At 41.4% G+C, this 21,512-nt stretch overlaps 1 protein-coding gene across 2 annotated transcripts in view; it reads right to left on the bottom strand.

The window, feature by feature from the left end:
- The window catches only part of LOC126183516 (serine proteinase stubble-like), a 225,804-nt gene that overhangs the window by 8,647 nt on the left and 195,645 nt on the right, over positions 1–21,512 (bottom strand). For both annotated transcript variants that reach the window (XM_049925571.1, XM_049925572.1), the window contains exons 7-9: positions 17,547–17,647; positions 12,749–13,017; positions 431–585 (exon numbers count right to left, since the gene is read on the bottom strand). In XM_049925571.1, coding sequence (XP_049781528.1) covers positions 431–585; positions 12,749–13,017; positions 17,547–17,647 — 525 coding nt within the window. The remainder of the gene's footprint in view (positions 1–430; positions 586–12,748; positions 13,018–17,546; positions 17,648–21,512) is intronic.

The following is a 21,512-nucleotide window of genomic DNA, read 5'->3' as shown; positions in this document are numbered from 1 at the left end:
TGTGGTTGTTGTTGAAGAGATTATCCAATTTTGGTATTGTTTAGAACTGTGTGTCATTAGTTTGAGAACTTCTTTAATTGCTTGTTTTAGATGGACATGGGTGCCAAATGTCTTGTGATCTTGCTATATCTAACTCAGTCTGGCATCCTCTCCAGGAAATGTGTTACTAATTGATTATGTTACCTTTGGGATACATTGCTATTTAGCATAAGACTACTGTCCAAAACAGAATACAGACAAAGATTTCGAGAAACCTATGGAAATGGTAACACTGCTAAGAGAAAATTGCAAAGCGATGGAAAAGTAATACTTCTCTGGCTTACAAATTAGTTATTACAGCTTTTTGCATCCTTATCATATAAGATTGTTTATATTTTCTAAACAGGGTTTAGAAGCAGTACTCAGAAAATCTCTCATTAGCAATACGTACCTCGCATGAATCAGACCCTCCTTTCTGCCAACCAGCGCATATGAAAATTTCAGGTATGTGTTCTATATATCCTGCTGACCGATACATGGATTCACATAGAGTGTTGTTGATAACAGGTACCGAAACTTCCTGTAGTACACTTGGCAATGGTCCATCTGAAAATGAATGCCAAGAAATGAGCAGATCCAGTTACTGGAAGTATCGAACAAAATTGTACATGAAATTAGTACTAAATTATTGTGGCTTACATCATCTTCAAATTACTATCAGAAAATTCAGAATTTATCATAAGAACTTTAAAGAAAGCAAAAAGAGAAAGAGTAAGGCACATTAAGAACCAAAAGAAACGTCCGACCTCTCAGGGAAAAGAGAAAAATTATTTATATGGTATAAAGTGACTGCAGAAGCGTACATGGTATGATCTAAGAACACTCATAACGTTAGCAGCATCGATGTGGTATTAGGAAAGCAGTCTGGAGCTGGTAGTGAAATCTTAAATTGTGACTGGAATATGTATCACAAGCATAGGCTGGGAACCAATGGAGATGAAGTATTTTATGTTGCACAAAACTTTAGAATATCAAAAGACATTATTACAGATTAAGAATGTGAAATAATCTTGTTGAAGCTAAGTGGGGACGAAAAATGCTAATAAGATGTTTTTATAGACCATCTGCCACTTGAAATGCACTGGCAGAACGTTTCAGAGAACACTTGCACTATATGGAAAGCAAATTTTCTAATCTTGCTATGGAAAGATTTCAGCTTTCCAGGCAGAGACTTCAGATACTCACTCGATTACAATGAAAGCCAGGGACAGGTATTTGGACGAGATTTTTCTAAGCACTTTTTACAAAAATTGTTTTGTGTTTAAAGAGCTTATTTACAAGAGAAACGCTTCTATTTTTACTGTATAATGCCCATCGAGTATTTTAATTAAATTCAGAAACTCTTTAAGCACATTAGAAAACAGAATATTAAATATTGTGCATAGAGCTCTCTCCTGCCTTAGAATCTCTCATCATTGCTTTACAATATCCAAAACCAGAACCAAACATGTTTCGGTACAATTTTCGTGTGCTTAGGTGTAATTTTCTTTGAATCAGTCGTAAATTAAATATACAGAGGAATATAATACAGTGCATCACCAGAATGTATTATTTTCCTTCTTTTTGGGAGAAAAAGATACAATGGGAACGTGAGCAATTTACATTGTATAACTGCACTCATGATGCAGCTCTAACCCCACTGATCTAATTTATTGTTCCGTGCATTTTACCAAGAATTAAATATCAGCGATTCTTGACTAGCATCACTTTTGTGTAGAGACAGAGTAGAAAAAGGAGGAGTTGGACACAAAGTCAAAAATATTGAAACAAGCAAGTTTTTTGTAGATTAGAACATAGAAGCATGTGCTTGTGAGTTATTACTGCAGAATACTTCTCTTGTAATTGTAACACGAACTTCCAATCACCAACTTTCTCTTCCGAATGCGAAAATATTTTGTTGACACCAACCTACATAGGGAGGAACGATCACCACGATAAAATAAGGGAAATAAGAGCTCGTACTGAAATATATAAGTGTTCATTCTTTCCGCGTGCTACACGAGATTGGAATAATAGAGAATTGTGAAGGTGGTTCGATGAACCCTCTGCCAGGCACTTAAATGTGATTTGCAGAGTATCCATGTAGATGTAGATGTAGAACAATCTACACATTCCCTTTAAGGAACTTCTAGATTCCTTGTTGCTCTACCTCTCAGACAAGAAGAAACAGACAGTAGTAGAATTCATTATAGATTTTTTAAACGATTTTGACGGGAAAAGTGAACTAGACTCATTACTAGGCTCTTTCAATCTGATTTCCAAGATAGCAGTACCCTGACTGACAAAATTATTCGAAGAAGGGCTGAGGCTGAAACAATCAGCAGCTCTGAGGCATGTTCATACAAAGCACAGAGGATTTTTAATGACACTAGGAGACAATATTTTTAAGAATAAGTTAAGAGAGGCGAAATAGGATGAAGTGTATATGGAAAAAATGATGATGATGTTGCATACTTCTTTACAGAGCGTAGGGGAGCGACACGGGAGACCCGCGCCGCCTTACTAGGCAAGGTCCTAGTGGAGGTGGTTTGCCATTGCCTTCCTCCGACCGTAATGGGAACGAATGATGATGATGAGGACGACACAACAACACCCAGTCATCTCGAGGCAGGAAAAATCCTTGACCCCGCCGGGAATCGAACCCGGGCCCCCGTGCTCGGGAAGCGAGAACAATACCGCGAGACCACGAGCAGCGGACGTGTAATTCAGTGTATTCCATAGTAAATCTGTGTCAATATTTAAAAGCAGCTTTCTAAATAATTATATAGAAAATCCATTAAAAAAGCCATGGATAACCTTAGGATTAAAATACCTTATGAGAGGAAATGGGAAATTTATATAATGGCCAGAACAAGTAAAGACATGACATTACTCGCATTTAAAAAAAAATATTGTAATACATTAAGGGAAGTCATTAATACGTCCAGAAATATGCATATCATAACAGAAATTGACAGTGCAGATAATAAGATTAAAATTATTTGGGATATTGTGAAATGGAAGGCAGAACAACCAGTCAGTGTACAAGATACTATCACAAACTGAATTCAAATGTTAACAAGCTGTAAGTGGTTTTAACTATCCCTTTCTGGACATACAAACAAAAATAGAACTAAATGGTTGAGATGAGGAAGCAAGAGAACGTATTAAAAATGTCATGTTACTATGGTGTTGATGGCATTTCAAACAGAATTGTTAAGAGGTGGTTTAACTTAGTAAGAAATGTCCATTCTGAATAGACACAGGGAATTCTTCCAGACTATTTAAATTATGCCAATGTTGAACCTCTTTATAGGAAAGATGGCAAGAAAGAGTTAAATAACTATCTTTCAGTTTCCTTACTGATGTCTTTCTCCAAAATATTCGAAGAAGTAATGTATTCAAGAGCAGTTCCTCATTTGAATGGAACCAGTTTGCTTAACACATCACAACTTGGGCTCCAGAAACGATACTCGACTGAGAATCCTTTTTGTATATTCACTGACCAAATACTGCAAATGTTAAGTAATAAAATATCTCCAGTTGATGTTCTTTGCGATCTTTCCAAGGTGTTTGATCGTGTGGATCGTGTTAATCTCTTAGAAAAACTTATATTTTTATGGAACTGATGGCTTTACAAAAAACAGAATGCAAAAATTTTGGATGAATAATTCAAAGAAATTTGGAAGGAGAGAAAATGACAGGAAGAAAAATCATGAAGGGAGTCCCATACAGTTCGATTTTGAATCTACTCCTATTCCTTCTATATGAAAATATTTCACTTAATATCCATCAAGCAGAAGCGTTATTTTTTGCAAACAATCCCAGTTTTGTGATAGATCTCTTTAAAGAGAAATCGACAGAAAAATCTTTAATGACGTTTTTCAAAGTATTATTACTAAATGGTTCCCCAAAAAGGACTCACCCTAAATTTTAAAAAAGTACACTATGTTCAGACAGAGTAATGTCAACAATTGATGTAGTACTTCAGCAGGTGTCAGCAAATGGGGTAGAATGCTGCAAACTTTTCGGTGTACATATTGATATGAACTTGAAGTGAAGAAGCATATTAAAGAATTAATTTCAGCTACTTATTTTCTTCATGTAATTGCTAGTCTTGGAACCAAACGAATCAACCTGTAAATATTTTACATACTTTCACTCAGTAATTTCTATGTGACACTATAATGGAATGTCTTATAACTTACGGAAAAATGACTGACAGCACAAAATCGAGAGCTAAGAATGATCTGGGGTGTTTACCTGCAGTCGTCTTGCAAGCTCCTCTTCAAGGTGTTAGGAGTTTCATAACATATGTATTCGCTAATGAAATTCGTCATAAATAGTTCAGAACAATTTGAGAAGAATGGTGAAGGTAACACTTACAACACCAGAAGGAAAAAATGGTCTTTTTACCCATTTTCAAAGCTGTCAGTGCAACAGAAAGGAGTTCAGTATGCATAAGAAAAATCTTTGATGATTTGCCTAATAACATAAAACGTCTGAAATGTACGAATGCAAGTTTTAAATATAAACTAGAATCATTTCTTGCAGACAGCTGCCGGCCGGTGTGGCCGTGCGGTTCTAGGCGCTTCAGTCTGGAACCGCGTGACCGCTACGGTCGCAGGTTCGAATCCTGCCTCGGGGATGGATGTGTGTGATGTCCTTAGGTTAGTTAGGTTTAAGTAGTTTTAAGTTCTAGGGGACTGATGACCATAGATGTTAAGTCCCATAGTGCTCAGAGCCATGTGAACCATTTTTGCAGACAGCTACTTCTATTCAATAGAAGAATTTTTATTTAAGAATTGGTAGCCTGTATGAAAAATCCTAGTTTTTAAATGTAATTGCATGAGCAAGACTAAAAAATAGTAAGTTCATTAATGTTAAAACTAATCATGTGTACATATTCTGCAAATAGACTCCTTCCACATCATTTCGATAAAACTGAAAATGTTCAAATGATCTATGGAACGTGTAACTAACAAACTAACGAGCATTGTCTTGCTGATCTGCAGCACCATTTTAAGTTGACCCTGTTGATCTGTTATTGACATACGCTGTCAATGTCTCGATTCCTTCCAAGAGCAAAAATGCTAGTTTCAGTAATCATATGTGACGAAACTTCCTGGCAGATTAAAACTGTGTGCCCGACCGAGACTCGAACTCGGGACCTTTGCCTTTCGCGGGCAAGTGCTTTGCCAACTGAGCTGCCGAAGCACGACTCACGCCCGGTACTCACAGCTTTACTTCTGCCAGTACCTCGTCTCCTACCTTCCAAACTTTACAGAAGCTCTCCTGCTCAGGTTCGCAGGAGAGCTTCTGTAAAGTTTGGAAGGTAGGAGACGAGGTACTGGCAGAAGTAAAGCTGTGAGTACCGGGCGTGAGTCGTGCTTCGGCAGCTCAGTTGGCAGAGCACTTGCCCGCGAAAGGCAAAGGTCCCGAGTTCGAGTCTCGGTCGGGCACACAGTTTTAATCTGCCAGGAAGTTTCATATCAGCGCACACTCCGCTGCAGAGTGAAAATCTCATTCTGGAAACATCCCCCAGGCTGTGGCTAAGCCATGTCTCCGCAATATCCTTTCTTTCAGGAGTGCTAGTTCTGCAAGATTCGCAGGAGAGCTTCTGTAAAGTTTGGAAGGTAGGAGACGAGGTACTGGCAGAAGTAAAGCTGTGAGTACCAGGCGTGAGTCGTGCTTCGGCAGCTCAGTTGGTAGAGCACTTGCCCGCGAAAGGCAAAGGTCCCGAGTTCGAGTCTCGGTCGGGCACACAGTTTTAATCTGCCAGGAAGTTTCATATCAGCGCACACTCCGCTGCAGAGTGAAAATCTCATTCTGGAATCATATGTCACATCTTTAGTTTAGCAAAGGCTTTCACTCACAAAGAATGTTTCTTCATACTCATGGTGTAGGCCATAAATATATTGTCTACCAGGAGTATTTTGATTCTTTGTTTGTGTTCTACATAAATAATAACGTCACGTACAGAAGAGGAAGAAAAAAAATAGTGTTTGTTCTTCGTAAACTCATTTGTATTTACTCTTTTTTAAAACTTGATGTTAATATGTTATTAATAGTAATAGTTCCTTGATATTATCCGTGAATAACGGTTTTATACTACAGACAGTAATACGAAATAATTTTGCTGCAGGTACATATGCAAGGTTAAACACGATAGTATGTCTCTCCAGCTTAGAATACAGTGTGATGTGGTGTTTATATAATACGTAAGAGCTCTTTAGCCTGCATCGGATATAGATATGGTCTTACATATCTCAGAGATGGACGACAATGCAATATTAACTCGGTATCTTTTCTGATGTATGACGGAGGTACATTGTTTACCAACGTCATTTCCCGATGAGCTGGAGACTTAAAACTTTCAAAATACCTCAGAATATGATCAAAACGCAATAATAACTTGCTTTCTTGTCTGGTGTGTGGCGGAAGATAGTTTGTGCACCATCGCCATTTCCCCCTTTTCCTGTTCCAGTCGCGAACTGTTCATGGTAAGAACGATTGCTGGTAAGCTTCCCTGTGAGCTCTAATCTCTCTAACTATTAGCTTCTCAGTCTTTTCGCGAAATATTTGTAGGAGTAAGCACTATATTGGTTGAGTCAAATGAAAAATGGGTCAAATGACTCTGAGCACTATGGGACTTAACATCTGTGGTCATCAGTCCCCTAGGACTTAGAACTACTTAAAACTAACTAACCTAAGGACATCACACACATCCATGCCCGAGGCAGGATTCGAACCGTAGCGGTCACGTGGTTCCAGACTGAAGCGCCTAGAACCGCACGGCCACACCGTCCGGCCAGTCAAATGAAGGGGAACTGAAATAAACCTGGAATTTGCCACATGGCTCTGTTTTGATCTCATGAAAATGCTTGAAATCGACTGGAAAATTTCACACACACACACACACACACACACACACACAAACACACACACACAAGACCAAAATACAGTAAACAGTTATTTAAAGAAAAATGAATTTTTAATATACAACTTTTTAAATCGGACTGAAAGTTATAAAATAATTTCTCCTAGCCCCATATAGATTCCTAACTGCTTACAGATAGTCCATAAAATTTGTGATTGTGACTTTTTAATAGTTATGACAATACTTGTAAGGTTTAAATCGATAAACGTGGGGTAACTGCAATATGTAACTGATGCGAGAATATTTCATTTCCTGTGCGTGCGTCCCACGTTTCTCGTTTTTCAAATCTTACAAATACTTTCTCAGCCATTAAAAATTCACAATCACAAATTTTCAGGACTATCTATATGTGATTAAGAATCTGTATGGGGATAGCATAAATAATTTTATACTTTTTAGTTTTATTTAAAAACGTGGTATATTAAAATTCATTTTTATTTAAATAATTATTACATTTAGTTGCTAGACAAGTATCGTGCTTTTCTGCTTCACGGAAAACAATAAAATAACAAAATAAGCTGAGTGGCTTAAGTCAGTGTGTAGCAAATGGATGGCGATAAACTTAGAGGAGTTACAGAGCGTGTCTTGAGGAAGAAACTGAGTATAGGAACACATGTCATTCAGCACTGCAAGAGGATGTCGAATTTACAGCGGGTAACTCTTATCGCTAGGCCACCATTCCGACAGCAGAGACGAGTATCTACGCCGATTGACATGGGCGATGTTGTCAGAGTCGTCGACGTGTTCGACGTAAAACCCAAGTTGGCTATCGAAGAGGTGGCTTAATAGGCGCTGGCTCCGCCAAATTCCACGTACTGAAACGTCTCTGAATGAACATGGTTTCCTGCCCTCAATATTTTGCTCGTGACACCCTCTACAATCCCTATAAACCTGTACTGTTTTGTTACGACTCGTGTACTAAAATGGCATGTCTTCAGCATTTTCTAGTTGTAGTGCACCACATATAGAAGTCAAGAAAACAAGTGACAGTATTGTGTTGTTGGTCCTCAACACGCAACAAACGGAGGTAGGAGACAAGATGCCAGTGACGAACAAAACTAGTGGGTGCTCGCATGTACTTTGAAATGTAAATTTTATAGAAGAGACCAGATATTCGCTGACTTGGAACAATATCTAAATCTCAGAGGGAACAGACGATGCGAAGAGCAAAGTCCAGATGAGCACGAAGAGTCAGAACAGCTATCAATGAAAATCGCAAAATTGTGGATGTTTTATTTTTACTGATTTTTCAGCTTCCAAGGTCTTCATCAAACACCATAAAAGTGGGCAGTTTTGTGACTTAGGTATTACTTGATGACAACTATCTATTCTTGAATACAAGTCGGGTCAACACTCAACATATTGTTCTGTTGCAGGCTGTTCTTGCATAGTGCTGCCATTAATAATGGAAGCTACAAGTACATGCATGAGTTGGTCTTCAAGCCACTTAGTTTGAAGATGGAAATAGGTGTTTGTAGATTTCCTGGAAACTTTATGCTACTGCCGAAAAATATGAAGAGACTAACGGTAGGTAAGTTGATATAAATAAGTTATATGGGCAGACCATTCTGTGTGAGAGTTAAATTTTACACAAATTTTCTTCAAACGACTGGAAAGCGGAAAAAGTTTATTTCCATATATTATAGGAGTAATTTTGTGACAGCAGATAGACCTGCAGAGACAAATGTGAAATAGTTCAAAACAAATGTCATTAATTAAATTACAGATATATGTGAATGGTTTAGATAAAAATACAAAGTTTTAGTTCACATTACAACTTTATTCCTAAATATAACATACAGTTGCTCAGAATACTGTATTAATTGTGCCATGACTTCATTTTTCCTCATATCACTGAACTTCTACGTAAGCGTGTAACAGTTTGAACTAATTACTTTACTTAGAGGATATTGCGTGAAATACAAGTATTGTGACCTTTTTCCTTGCACCGTTCCATTGGAAAGACGCGCAAATAAATGTGTAAGACTTTTCTTAATTACCTTGATTAATGCAGTTTGTTTTTATTTCGTTACAGTGAGGACACGCCTATAATTATTCACATTTTAAGAACATTAGAAAAATAAATCTGAACAGATGATAAATGTTTTTCTGTGTAGTTATAAAACAAAACTTATAAAAATTTGTCATAGAGGTAAAACTGTGTGTCATAAAGAAACACTAGATCAGCTCTCAACTTTTTGACAGATGGATTTATCTCTACTGTCCATGTCATGTTGTCCTGAGGGGGCGGGTAACTTTGTGATAATTAATACATCATACTTCGGATACTTTATTGAACATAGAAACTTAATTGCCGTCAAAATTAAAGAATAAAGGTTATAAAATTCCATATACCTCGAAATTATATGTCGCAGTACTTATCTGTATAAAAGTTTGTTACTAATAGTGTTAAAATTGGCACGAAGTTGCCCACTTTTACGGTATGCCACCTCTGTGATGATGAAAGTCAGTTGGAGTTCAATAATGGCCCTACTAAGACATAAACAGAGTAAAAAAATAAATTTATGGTGCTGACGTTCTACAATTTTCAGCTTTTCATTCTTAACTAAGAAAGTGCTCTTCCAAGCAGCGAGAGAAGAATCAGTCAGCAGTTAGCACTCACAATGATGCTGAAGTTTGATTCACATATGGAAAGCTGTACTTTCAGTTTGTGTTAAGATACAAACTTACACTGATGAGCCAAAACATTATGACCACCTATTTTGCAGCGCCCTGATCCACCCATGTAACGCAACACGGCAGCGATTCTGCGTGGAATAGATTCGACAAGCCCCTGGTAGATTTCCGGAGGTATGTGGGACCAGATCATGCAATTCCCGTAAATCACGGACCGGTCGTTTGTGGATGCGGTGCTGACGCCCAATACGGTACCACGTGGATACCATTGGGTACATTTCAGGCGATTTTGGGGGCGGAGACATAAACGTCAATACACTATTATGCCTCTCAAATCACTGTAGCATGATTCTGTAGTTGTGAGACGGACAGGTGTCGTGCTGGAAGATGCCATGGTCGTTCGGGAATACATCAACTATGTAAGGATGCAGGTGGTCCTGAATGATGCTCACATAGTCTACAGCGGTCATAGTGTCCCCAGTTACTGCCTCAGGTCCCATGGGAGCCCAGGTTAACGGTCCATGAAGAATAATACTGCCCCTTAATAATGTGCATGTTTCAGGAGCCGTTCGCCTCACGGATGATGACATATCCAGGCACGACCATTGATTTGGTGTAACAAGAAACATGATACATCAACCCAAACGACACGTTCCCAGTTATCTAAGGTCCAATCTCAATGATACCGTGCCCGCTGCAATCGTAACTGACGATGATTTGGTCACCATGGGAACTGGTAGAAGTCGTTTGCTGCGAAGCCCCGTGTTCAACAATGTGCGCTGAATGGTGTTCCCGAAATACTGCTCCAGCATTGTACTCTGTCATCAGATCTACCAGAGATCGCCACCTATCCTACTTCATAGAGCGGGGAAGCCTCCGACCTTCCTCCATGATCTGTGATGAGACAAGGAAGTTTCAAAACTTCGTCGCTTCTTGTGATTTAACCGATTTCAGTCACTTTCCACAGATGCTCGCGACACTAGGGGATGAACAACAGACCAGCATCGCCCTTGCCGAAGTGGTTGTCCCCAGCTGCCGGGCCATAACGATCAATTGTTTGTCAGAGTCACTTACGTCAGTGGATTTCCCCATTTGCAACCCGTGTCGTAGCTAGAATAACCTCCATTCGTTTCTGCTCCACTTATATACCGGGTGGTTATAACTGAAGTGCAGCTACTGACGGAGATGCATTGTGGTCTTAATTATCGTATGTCAGTGAAACTTGGTATATATGCTAATACATTAATGCGGATCCACTTTACTCTGAAAAAAAAATTATTTCCAGTTTTGGTCACCAGGTGCAAATCTAGCGCTGTACATTGTTTGTATGGCGGTATGACATCCACGGTGTCATTTGACAAAGCCATAACATGAGTGAACAGTATAAGTGTCGAGAAGAGAGACCGTGCACTGCTAGTCAAACTGTTTTATGTGAACGCCAACAATTGCAGTACTGCAATGAGAGAATATCGCGGACTGGAAGGTCTGAGGAGAGGCCCGATGTCATTAAACGGTTTAAAGAATGAAATTCGAAAACACGGGTGAGTTGATGTGACACCTATCCTGGTGAAATAATTCACACTGCTGCTGTTGCTCTCATTGACCATGCAGAATGTGCCCTGGGTAGTGTTAGTGTTCGTGTAGTATCTCGAAAGTTGTCCATGACATGATCAACAGCACAGAAAGTTTTGCCCTCCATTTTACACTCGTACCCGAACAAAATCCAGACGGGGCAGCAACTAAAATCTCACGATCCGCAGCAACGTTCTGAATTTGCTCTTCGGCTTTTGGATCGGATCGAAGTTGATGGCATGTGCCTGAGAAATATTCTATAGAGTGACGAGGCACATTTTACACTACAGGGTACAATGAATACACCGAACTGCCGAATTCGGGGTACCGTTAAACAGCGTTTTTAACACGAAGAGCCATTGCATTCGCAGTGTATGACTGTGTGGTTTGGATGCACAAGCCCCTTAGTCTCGGTCCTTTCTTCTTTGAAGCGAATACGCCCAGAGGGCGTGTCACTTGTACCGTGACATCTGCACTTTATCAAGACCTCCTTGTACAGCACGTGATTCCTGGTTTGGAAGAGTGTAACTGTCTAGGAATCACTGTTTTCATGCAAGATGGGGTAGCAAATCACGTCGCTCGTCTAGTGAAATATCTGGTTAATGCAATCTTCCACCAACATGTTACCTCCAGAGGTTTGCCAGCTGCATGGCCTGCAAGATCACCTGATCTGAATCCATGTGGCTTTTGGCATTTACTGGGGACTCGTTCGGTCTCTTTCTGATGTTAAGGTCAGTATGCAGGAACACGTTGCCCACATTCCACCGGAACAGCTGCGAGCGAGTGTTGAGATGGGTTGGGTTGTTTGGGGGAGGAGACCAGACAGCGAGGTCATCGGTCTCATCGGATTAGAGAGGGATGGGGAAGGAAATCGGCCGTGTCCTTTCAAAGGGACCATCCCGGCATTTGCCTGGAGCGATTTAGGGAAATCACGGAAAACCTAAATCAGGATGGCCGGACGCGGGATTGAACCGTCGTCCTCTCGAATGCGAGTCCAGTGTGCTAGCCAATGCGCCACCTCGCTCGGTCGAGCGACTGTTGACTGTTGATCTCGTCGCTTTATGGATGCGGTATCCCGTCGACGTCTCTAGTGCTCATATTGAACAAATTGTGTAAGCGGCAGTTAATAACAAAATCAAAATTATGCCTTTCTCACTTGACTGATCTTTTCGGCCTACATCCTGTTTCTAATCCATTGCATGTCAAAACATTTCTATTCGTCTTTCTTGCGTTCACAACGCTAGATTTGCACCTGGTGACAAAAAGAGGAGCTAATTTTCTTTCCCAGCGTAATTCGGTTCTGCGTTAAAGCATTAGAATATCTACCAAATTTCGCTGCCACACGACAATTACAGCCCACACAGTACCTCTGTCATTAGCTGCACATTAATTATAACCACGTGGTACATTTCCTACCGCTTGAGATGCCCACAACATCACCAGGCAGCATTCAGAACTCGCGGCGGGCAGTGGTCATAATGTTTTAGCTCATCAGTGTGCGTTAACATCTCAATTTCAGGCTAGCAACATAAAAAATGGAACATCGTAATGTATGCAGTAAAAGAAAGAAGAGGTTCGTACCTTCGTAGAGCCTTCCCCAGCCGGTGACGTGCGCCGTGTGGCCGACGAAGCTCCTGTCGTCGGTGGGCACGCAGATGGGGATGATGTTGGGCTGGAAGGCGACGGGCTCGTAGAAGCGCAGCAGCGCTAGATCGTACTCGAAGGTGCGTGGGTCGAACTGCGGGTGCGACGCCACGATCTGCACGCGCCGCTCCTGGAAGCCGTACGGCTCGTCCTCCGTGGACACATCGTGCTCCCCCAGTCGCAACAGCAAGTCACTCGGCGGCACGCTGCAACGGCACATAACACAACACCGCCTTACAAAAGTAGCCTATCCCTTAACTTTCATTTTTGGACCAGTTCATATGGCAGTCCAGATAGTGTATGTACGCTGCTGCCCTATAAAATTGTTCACGAGCAAGAGTGGAACGTAACGAAATTTTACTTATTCCTGTCTTCATTAAAGTCGGAAGAATGCACGATTTAATTTAAATGACTCTAACTCCTGCGCATCGAGTCGAATAGAACACGGATGGCCGATACGGACACATCACTCCATGCTATTTCAACTCTACGTCAGTGTTCGTCGGTCGTCGTGGCCGGCGAGGGGTGTCGTGCCAATCTCTCGGCAACCCACGGGCAGAAGTCTTCAGTGGGTGACAGATCTAACGAACGGGCTGGCCAGGACAGCATGGATCACATGCGGTCTTGAATCACCTTGTTGAAAGATAACATTATTGCGACATCAGAGACACAAAGAAATGTAACACATCCTGTCCAAATTACTAACCACGAGGACCATAGATGATTGTGTTTCGTACATAGTGGCATCCTATAGAATAATGAAAGCTACTGGGCCTATACGATGATTGTGAACGCAATCTGACAAGGTTCGATGACGTTTGGTTTGTGGGGCGCTCAACAGCGCGGTCATCAGCGCCCATACGAAGTCCCAATTTTTACACAGTCCAATTTTTTTTACACAGTCCAGTCTGGTCACTGTCACGGATGATTGTGGTGTCACCGCCAGACACCACACTTGCTAGGTGGTAGCCTTTAAATCGGCCGCGGTCCGTTAGTATACGTCGGACCCGCGTGTCGCCACTATCAGTGATTGCAGACCGAGCGCCGCCACACGGCAGGTCTAGAGACACTTCCTAGCACTCGCCCCAGTTGTACAGCCGACTTTGCTAGAGATGGTTCACTGACAAATTACGCTCTCATTTGCCGAGACGATAGTTAGCATAGCCTTCAGCTACGTCATTTGCTACGACCTAGCAAGGCGCCATTATCATTTGCTATTTATCTTGTGATGCATGTACCGTCAGACCGATGTTCACCAGTTATGGATTAAAGTTAAGTATTCCAGAAGCTACGTACTTTTCTTCCTACTATAAACTCCTATAACTGTTCCAGACTTCACGCCAGCCTGCGTGAGCTTAGACGCGTGCCTTTCGGCTACCAATCATAGTGGCTTGGCTGTCTTGCCAAGTCACAACAATTATGATGATAAAATGATAAGGACAACACAAACATTCATTCCCCGGGCAGAGGAAATCCCAACCCTGACGGGAATCGAACCTGGGACCCTGTGATCCAGAGGCAGACCACCAGACCACGAGCTGCGGACTTGACAAGGTTCGTTCTCCTCGAAGCCTCCACACACGAATACAGTGCTGCGCTTCGTAGGATGTACCGCTGTCGGCGTCTCTTTCTCTGCTTCCGTATCAGGGGAAGCCATAGCAATAGCCGCCATGCTGACAGTCATGGCGCTCCTGATGCCGTTGCACTGTCCATGCGGATACTCGTCTTCCTACAAACAAGCCTATTTCCCCACTCAAGGTGTGTGACGTGGCTGTACAACCCCTCACGGCCGCGCTACCAACATGTGTCTCCTTTCGGGCACTAGTCGTGTGGTTCTCTTGAGATCCAGCATTAAGTTGTATAGGGTGTCAAAACCAAACTGGTCCAGAACATATTTACAGTAAGACTGACGCTGGATTGACCGTTATTAATGAGTATCATAGAAGATGGAAATGGCCAGCGCTGACGTCGATGCAGCGCTGTGCTCGATATAGCAAACTGTGGGACATGCGTAGCTGTTCTTGCTGACAGACAGCAGCAACAGCTTTCTAAAATGGTTCAAATGGCTCTGAGCACTATGGGACTTAACTTCTGAGGTCATCAGTCCCCTAGAACTTAGAACTACTTAAACCTAACTAACCTAAGGACATCACACACATCCATGCCCGAGGCAGGATTCGAACCTGCGACTGTAGCGGTCGCACGGTTCCAGACTGTAGCGCCTATAACAGCTCGGCCACCACGGCCGGCAATAGCTTTCTCAGTGTCCTGCTGTCGCTCTCCTAGTGTGTGAGAAATATCTGAATACACTTGACCTTTCAGTTTGATCACGTGTAAAAATCACAAGAAGAGAGATCAGATGATCGAAATGGCCATGGTATTACACTGCCACCGTTGGTTGTCCTTTCCTCACCGAACTTCTAGTGTACTCACGACAAGGTTGTCTAGTCGGTGTGTGCTGTTACCCCGTCTTGATGAAAATATCAGCACAGTCGTTCGACTTCTGTGAATTGATCTCCTTATAAATTAAACAGTTCCTCGACATGTATCGTGTCATGATGCAGACACCAGAAGTTGCGCACCAAACACCGATTTTGTGTTTATGTAACGCCTCTTCAAAGTACTGATGGGGATTTTCTGATGCATAATACCGCATATTTGAGAGTTCATATACCTTGACAGGCTTAACCAGGCCTCATTTAGAGAAATGAAAAACTATGACAACTAATTGGTTCATCGAAATCCTAGTTTCCAACATGTTGGTAGTTCTCCTGTTCATCTACAGCGCTCAATTTCGAATTAATCTTATAAACATTTTCTAGTTCAGTTTTATTTTGCTCGTCCAGTATACGGCCCTCGGCCCTCTTAAACCAAATCGATTCAGTATTCGCATTCCGCTAGCAGCAATATCACGGAAAAGTAAACCGTAATCTTGATAGGCTACAGTTAAACCACTTTCGAATTCTGACACGTGCTGATAGACATTTTTACTTCTTACACGAAGCATAATACTATCCCGTTACAACCAATCACCTGTGAAATCCGATTTCTCAATGACAAATCTGCTGCGTAATCTTTCTTTATGTATATAATATAGATGGGGTTCCTCCTGTGTACTCCGTGTGGTTGATCAGAATGCTAATCATTTGCATATCTAAGTAACTACCGTACTTTATGCCGATTTGTCGTCTGTAAAATGCAGCATTCATGGTATTACGATTTTAATGGCTAGCAGGGTGTCATGCAAAATCTTTACACTCTTCTAGCGACTGTAGAACTTCGAAATTTCTTTGAATGTATGTTCTGTTAGACAAATAAAAGGAAACACTGGATTTGTTTGGTTGCTTGTTGAATTATATTTAATCCAGAGTCCAATAAGAATCGAAAAGCTGCAGCGCTCAAAAGGCGTATTAAATGTCTAGATGACATTCTCGTGCATTGCGCTGAAGTTTCGAGGGATTTACACTGGAATCTCTGACAGTGGCGTAACTAGGGTAAGTGGCGCCCAAGGCAAACTTCGACTTTGTGCCCCCCCCCCCCCCCCTCTTTCCCTTTCCACCACATCGCCCCACATAGTGACTTTATCCATTTCGTCTTTTTCTTTTTATCTAGAAGTAAAATTGCAGATTCCTGATTCATGAACAAAACTCCCTCATCTCAGGAAGGCATAAAATTACAACACATTATGATTGCAATGGAGACTAGGCACGTTTTGATTAATTAAAAAAGTGGCGAAAAAGTGAACGTCATTGCTGGTAGAATAATGATACTGTTCCGTTCTATTCAGCTTTCTGACAAATATGTGTTGAACATATAGCCAAGATTATGATCCTTATTATGTTCTTAAATTTAATCGCACTGTCCTTCGCTAGATGAAGACACTTAGGTTAATATGGGGACTTACATCACAATCTTTGATATAATGATGACCTTTCTTCTTCGAAAGCTAACAGGAACTTAAAATAATGTAACTGTGACATACCCCAGAAAATGAAATTAGTTGATTCGGTGGGAATGGGTGGCACACAGATCTCGAAGTCTCTTATGGTTTTAGTTACTCCCCAGAATGCTAACTGTGGGGGTGAAGGTACCTAGCAGATCATGTAGCCAACAGTCTTCGTGAAGTTTGAGAGACGCAGAAAGTGCATAATTATCCTATTTCACAAGAGAACATGTGCGACTGTTAGTTAACTGGCCTCTGTCGTCTTTGTCAGACGAAAAAGGAAGCTACAGCAACCAGTTTTCTGCTAAATTTAGTATTTGACTGAAGGAAATCCGAAAATAAAACGAAAGCTTTCGCTATAATTCCAACGCCACAAAGGAAGCAGAATTTTCACTGACCAAATTTTCGGGGCTGAAACATCTACAACGCGACTACCAAGGAACATCTTCAAGTATTTCTCTTACCCTCGAGTTGTTAAGGAATTATACAGAAGAAGAAACTATATAGTACAATTTACACTACATTCATACTCCCGTACAACTGTGAAATTTCAATTGAATGTTGAATTAGTATAGGACTGCTGCGATGCGGAACCCTTCCTAGAAAACAGCTGCTCGAAACAGTTGTTAGACACACTGACATTATATGTTCACCAAACATAACCAGCCATTTCATTTGTATACGCATCTGGACGTTAGTGTTCTATGAATACGAAATGAATACTGAGCTCAAGTTTTTCTTGATAATACACACATACGGCAGGTTCAGGAAGGTAGTAAGAACCATACTTACTTCTCTACACAGTGCGCCGCTGTGACGGCCCAGTTTTCGTTCAGAAGAGCAGCCCCACACTTATGCAGATACGTCGACGTACGCCACTGTCGCAGAGATATCTGCGTAGAAATAACATTTTAACAATTAGTATATCATAAGAGAAATAATAACATACGAATAATTCATAGATCTGATAAATTGATTCAGAGATTAAGTTCCTTGTACAGTGTACAACAGTAAAATACAGGCTACAGTATTTTTTTTAGTGTCCTATTAAGTAATGAAGTGTAATGTTTGGGATCCATCCCATAGTTATTTTCAGCTAAATCGCAGAAAGCTGGGAGTTTGGCAAGACGGTTCCCAATGAGGGAAATTTAGGGTGGATTTGCCAGTACCGGCATTGGTCTCACAACCGATAGAAACTTTCTGAGAACCTTTTTTGTCCATGCGATTAATGATTCAAAATATGTAACACCATAAGTTCCAAGTATGATCAACTGAGGGCAAAACCTGTCGCTTCATACTGCTTAAAATAGTGTCACTGCTCTTAAGAACTATGCGGCTGGTGTGAAATTTAAGTAAAATATCATTACATTATTGTAAAATTGTACTGGCTATACTGCAGACAAATGTGAGTTAATGTGGCTATGTGGTGTCACCGCCAGACACCACACTTGCTAGGTGGTAGCTTTAAATCGGCCGCGGTCCATTAGTACAAGTCGGACCCGCGTGTCGCCACTGTCAGTACTTGCTGACCTAGCGCCACCACATGGCAGGTCTAGAAAGACGGACTAGCACTCGCCCCAGTTGTACGACGACTTTGCTAGCGACTACACGTACGAAGCCTTTCTCTCATTTGCCGAGAGACAGTTAGAATAGCCTTCAGCTCAGTCCATGACTACGACCTAGCAAGGCGCCATTAACCGTATCTGAAGATAGTCTAATTTGTATCGTCAATAGCGATGTACCACAACAATGGAATAAAGATAAGTATTAACTTAGATACGTACTTTTCTTATTAGCATTCATTACTTATCCTGTTCCAGAACTCACGCCAGTCGGCGTGTGTGTACGCGTGCCTTTCGGTAACCTCACCCTGTGTCTAGACTGTCTTGTCTAGACACAACAGGCTACACCACCCCGACAGAATATCGTCCCGTTATCGTTAAGCTTTCTGTAAATATAAGATATGGTTGGGAGTCGTAATTGAAGAAGCCCTAAATAGCACTTCACCTCTGTGGCACTAGGAGAAGAGAATTATTTAGTTTCGTTTTCGTATACTGTAGCAAAAACTGATGACTCCACCTATTCTGTATTGCGCTGTGGGTAAGTCTTCGACGTCCGCGTTCTTGGAAGAAGCATAAATCTCACCGTTTCTATGTTTTACTATCCGGGTGCCACTACAAACTGCCACTGTCGGAGTTTCTTGAATGAGCAGTCCCTGTGCGGGTACACAGAATCAAACGAATGATTTGCCTGTATCCCGTTTGACCTAGACGCGTGTATTCATCCTACAAAAAGTTGGCAATAAAGTTCTAGGGGCAACCATCTGCCATTGTAACAATACGACCTTATTTCAACACGTATTTTCATGTGATTCATAATCATGGATGGAACCTTTGGTGCATTCAGCTGTATTCCATTGTTATTCGTTAATATAATCCATTCAGCTCTTTAATTGATGGTATCCGCATGATCGACTGTGAAATTTTACAATTTCACCTTCAGACGTGCTTATGGCAGTCCTGTTCAATCGAAACTTCTAGGTACGTAAAGTTTCCTGCCTATCCAACGAAAATTATATAACTTAGTTTTCATTGAGCAGGCATGAAACTTCGGTTACTGTGTATCTGGCCTTGATATTGGTTTGCGCACATGGAACATTTTATGCCTACAGCAGTACAATTGATTTTCAGTGTGGTTAGGTTTCGGATCACTTCATGTACTTCAGTGTTTCGATTGAGTTGGACTGCATCAAGCACGTCTGAAGATGAAATTGCACAGTGGTCAAAACAAATGTTGCATATCACCGAAACTTTAAAATTAAACGTTGTGGTCCACAAATACGTAATGATATCAATGCATTGGTTTGTTTGTAAGGTAATTCTGGCAGACACAGTCCATGTTTCTACCGTGAGGGGGCAGTATATACAATCTATGGCAACCGTGTCACCTGTAAAGATTGCATCACTCATGATGTGTGTCATAACGAGAGTTGTGTTCCTTCAGGATGTTACAGACAACAATAACGTATGATCAGAGGCTCAGCATAGTCATTCTAATGGAGCAGGGAACGAGACAAGTGGACGTGTCAGTGAATGTCACTGTTAGCCGGCCGATGTGACCGAGCGGTTCTAGGCGCTACAGTCTGGAACCGTGCGACCGCTACGGTCGCAGGTTCGAATCCTGCCTCGGGCATGGATGTGTGTGATGTCCTTAGGTTAGTTAGGTTTAAGTAGTTCTGAGTTATAGGGGACTGATGACCTCAGAAGTTAAGTCCCATAGTGCTCAGAGCCATTTTTTGAATGTCACTGTTAGTGAAGGTGATGTCTATAGAATATGGAACAAGTTTCGAGTGGCAAGATCAGCTGAGGATATTCACAGCAATGGCAGAGGAACAAAAACAACAAGTGTGCAGGGGCTATATCTGCGTACACAGCAGCAAGCAAAAGCCCTCAACACAATGCTACACGTCTACGGTGACAGTTCCAAACAGTTACAGGAGTGTAGGTGGCAACACAAACGATACGGAATAGGCTCCATGAACAAGGATTACATGCCAGAAGAACTCTGAAACGTACATCTCTAAATAGGATTCGCAGAGGGGATCGTGTTGCATGAGCACTAAGCTACTCCCTGTAGACTAGACAACAATGGGACGCAACGCTCTTTTCTGACGAGACCCGTATTGGTATCCACCCTGAAAATACTCGTGTTCATGCGTGGAGACAACGAGGACAACAGTTACCCAGTAACTGTACCGCAGACCGCCACCATTATCAATCCAGTTCCGTTGTGTTTTGGGGTGGAATCATTTATGGCCGCAGGACACCAATTGTGCCAATACATGGGAGGATGACTGGTGAGAAGTATCAGGACGACCTCCTTGCAGGCATTGTGGCTCCGTTCGGTGAACATACTGGAGCGGGATTCACGCTGATGGACAACACTGCCCGGCCCCGTCGTCACAAACTTGTGGTCACATTCCTAGGGCAACGCAGAATCACACTGAAAGAATGTTCTCCATATTATCCATTTCTTATCGCCACTGAGAATGCATAGGACATGCTAAAATGAGCGCTTTGCAATAGTTCTGTCCCTTCAGAGACCTTACAGAGCCTCATAGACGACGCTGTAGGGGAATGGAACTATATCTGACAGTTTCACCTGGACAGTATGGTAATCAATATGCCTAACCCCATTAAAAAGTGTCTCCAATTACGAGGAGGGCTAATTGGTTCATAAACAATGTGTTGGGCAATATGACAGTGAGAAGAAACCTTTTGTAAGATTTGATTTTTGTTTTTATTTTGTTCTTATCAAGTGGAAATGTGTTTAAATTGCTTATTTTTGTTTTCTTGTAACTGTACCTGACAGAAAAAAACTCAGCTTTGTTTCCTATTATTTCCAGTATTGACAATAAAACAATATGCAACATTTATTTTGATCACTGTATAACTTCGAAATAGATCCTGTAATTAAGCAGTATCAAGAAAACAGCTGAATGGATTATCCAACATCAGTACCTTAATAAATATGTAATGTCTCTCACTCTCTGATAATTACACTCTTAGATAAAGACAGCCTTCTAAATTATAAATTGGTGCGGTATTGGAGTTTTCCACAGAGACATCTCGGTATCCAAGCGGAAAGTAGAAGGTTGTATTGTGTTGTGTGCTTTCGCAAGATAATTTCGCCCCAGGTGAAGTCACTCCACTAACAGTAAGACATATAAGAGAAACACAACGGTCATGCCACTTGGAC

Source organism: Schistocerca cancellata, chromosome 4 (assembly GCF_023864275.1).
Source record: "Schistocerca cancellata isolate TAMUIC-IGC-003103 chromosome 4, iqSchCanc2.1, whole genome shotgun sequence".
Taxonomy (NCBI): Eukaryota; Metazoa; Arthropoda; class Insecta; order Orthoptera; family Acrididae; genus Schistocerca; species Schistocerca cancellata.
This window is presented reverse-complemented; position numbering and strand designations above follow the sequence as displayed.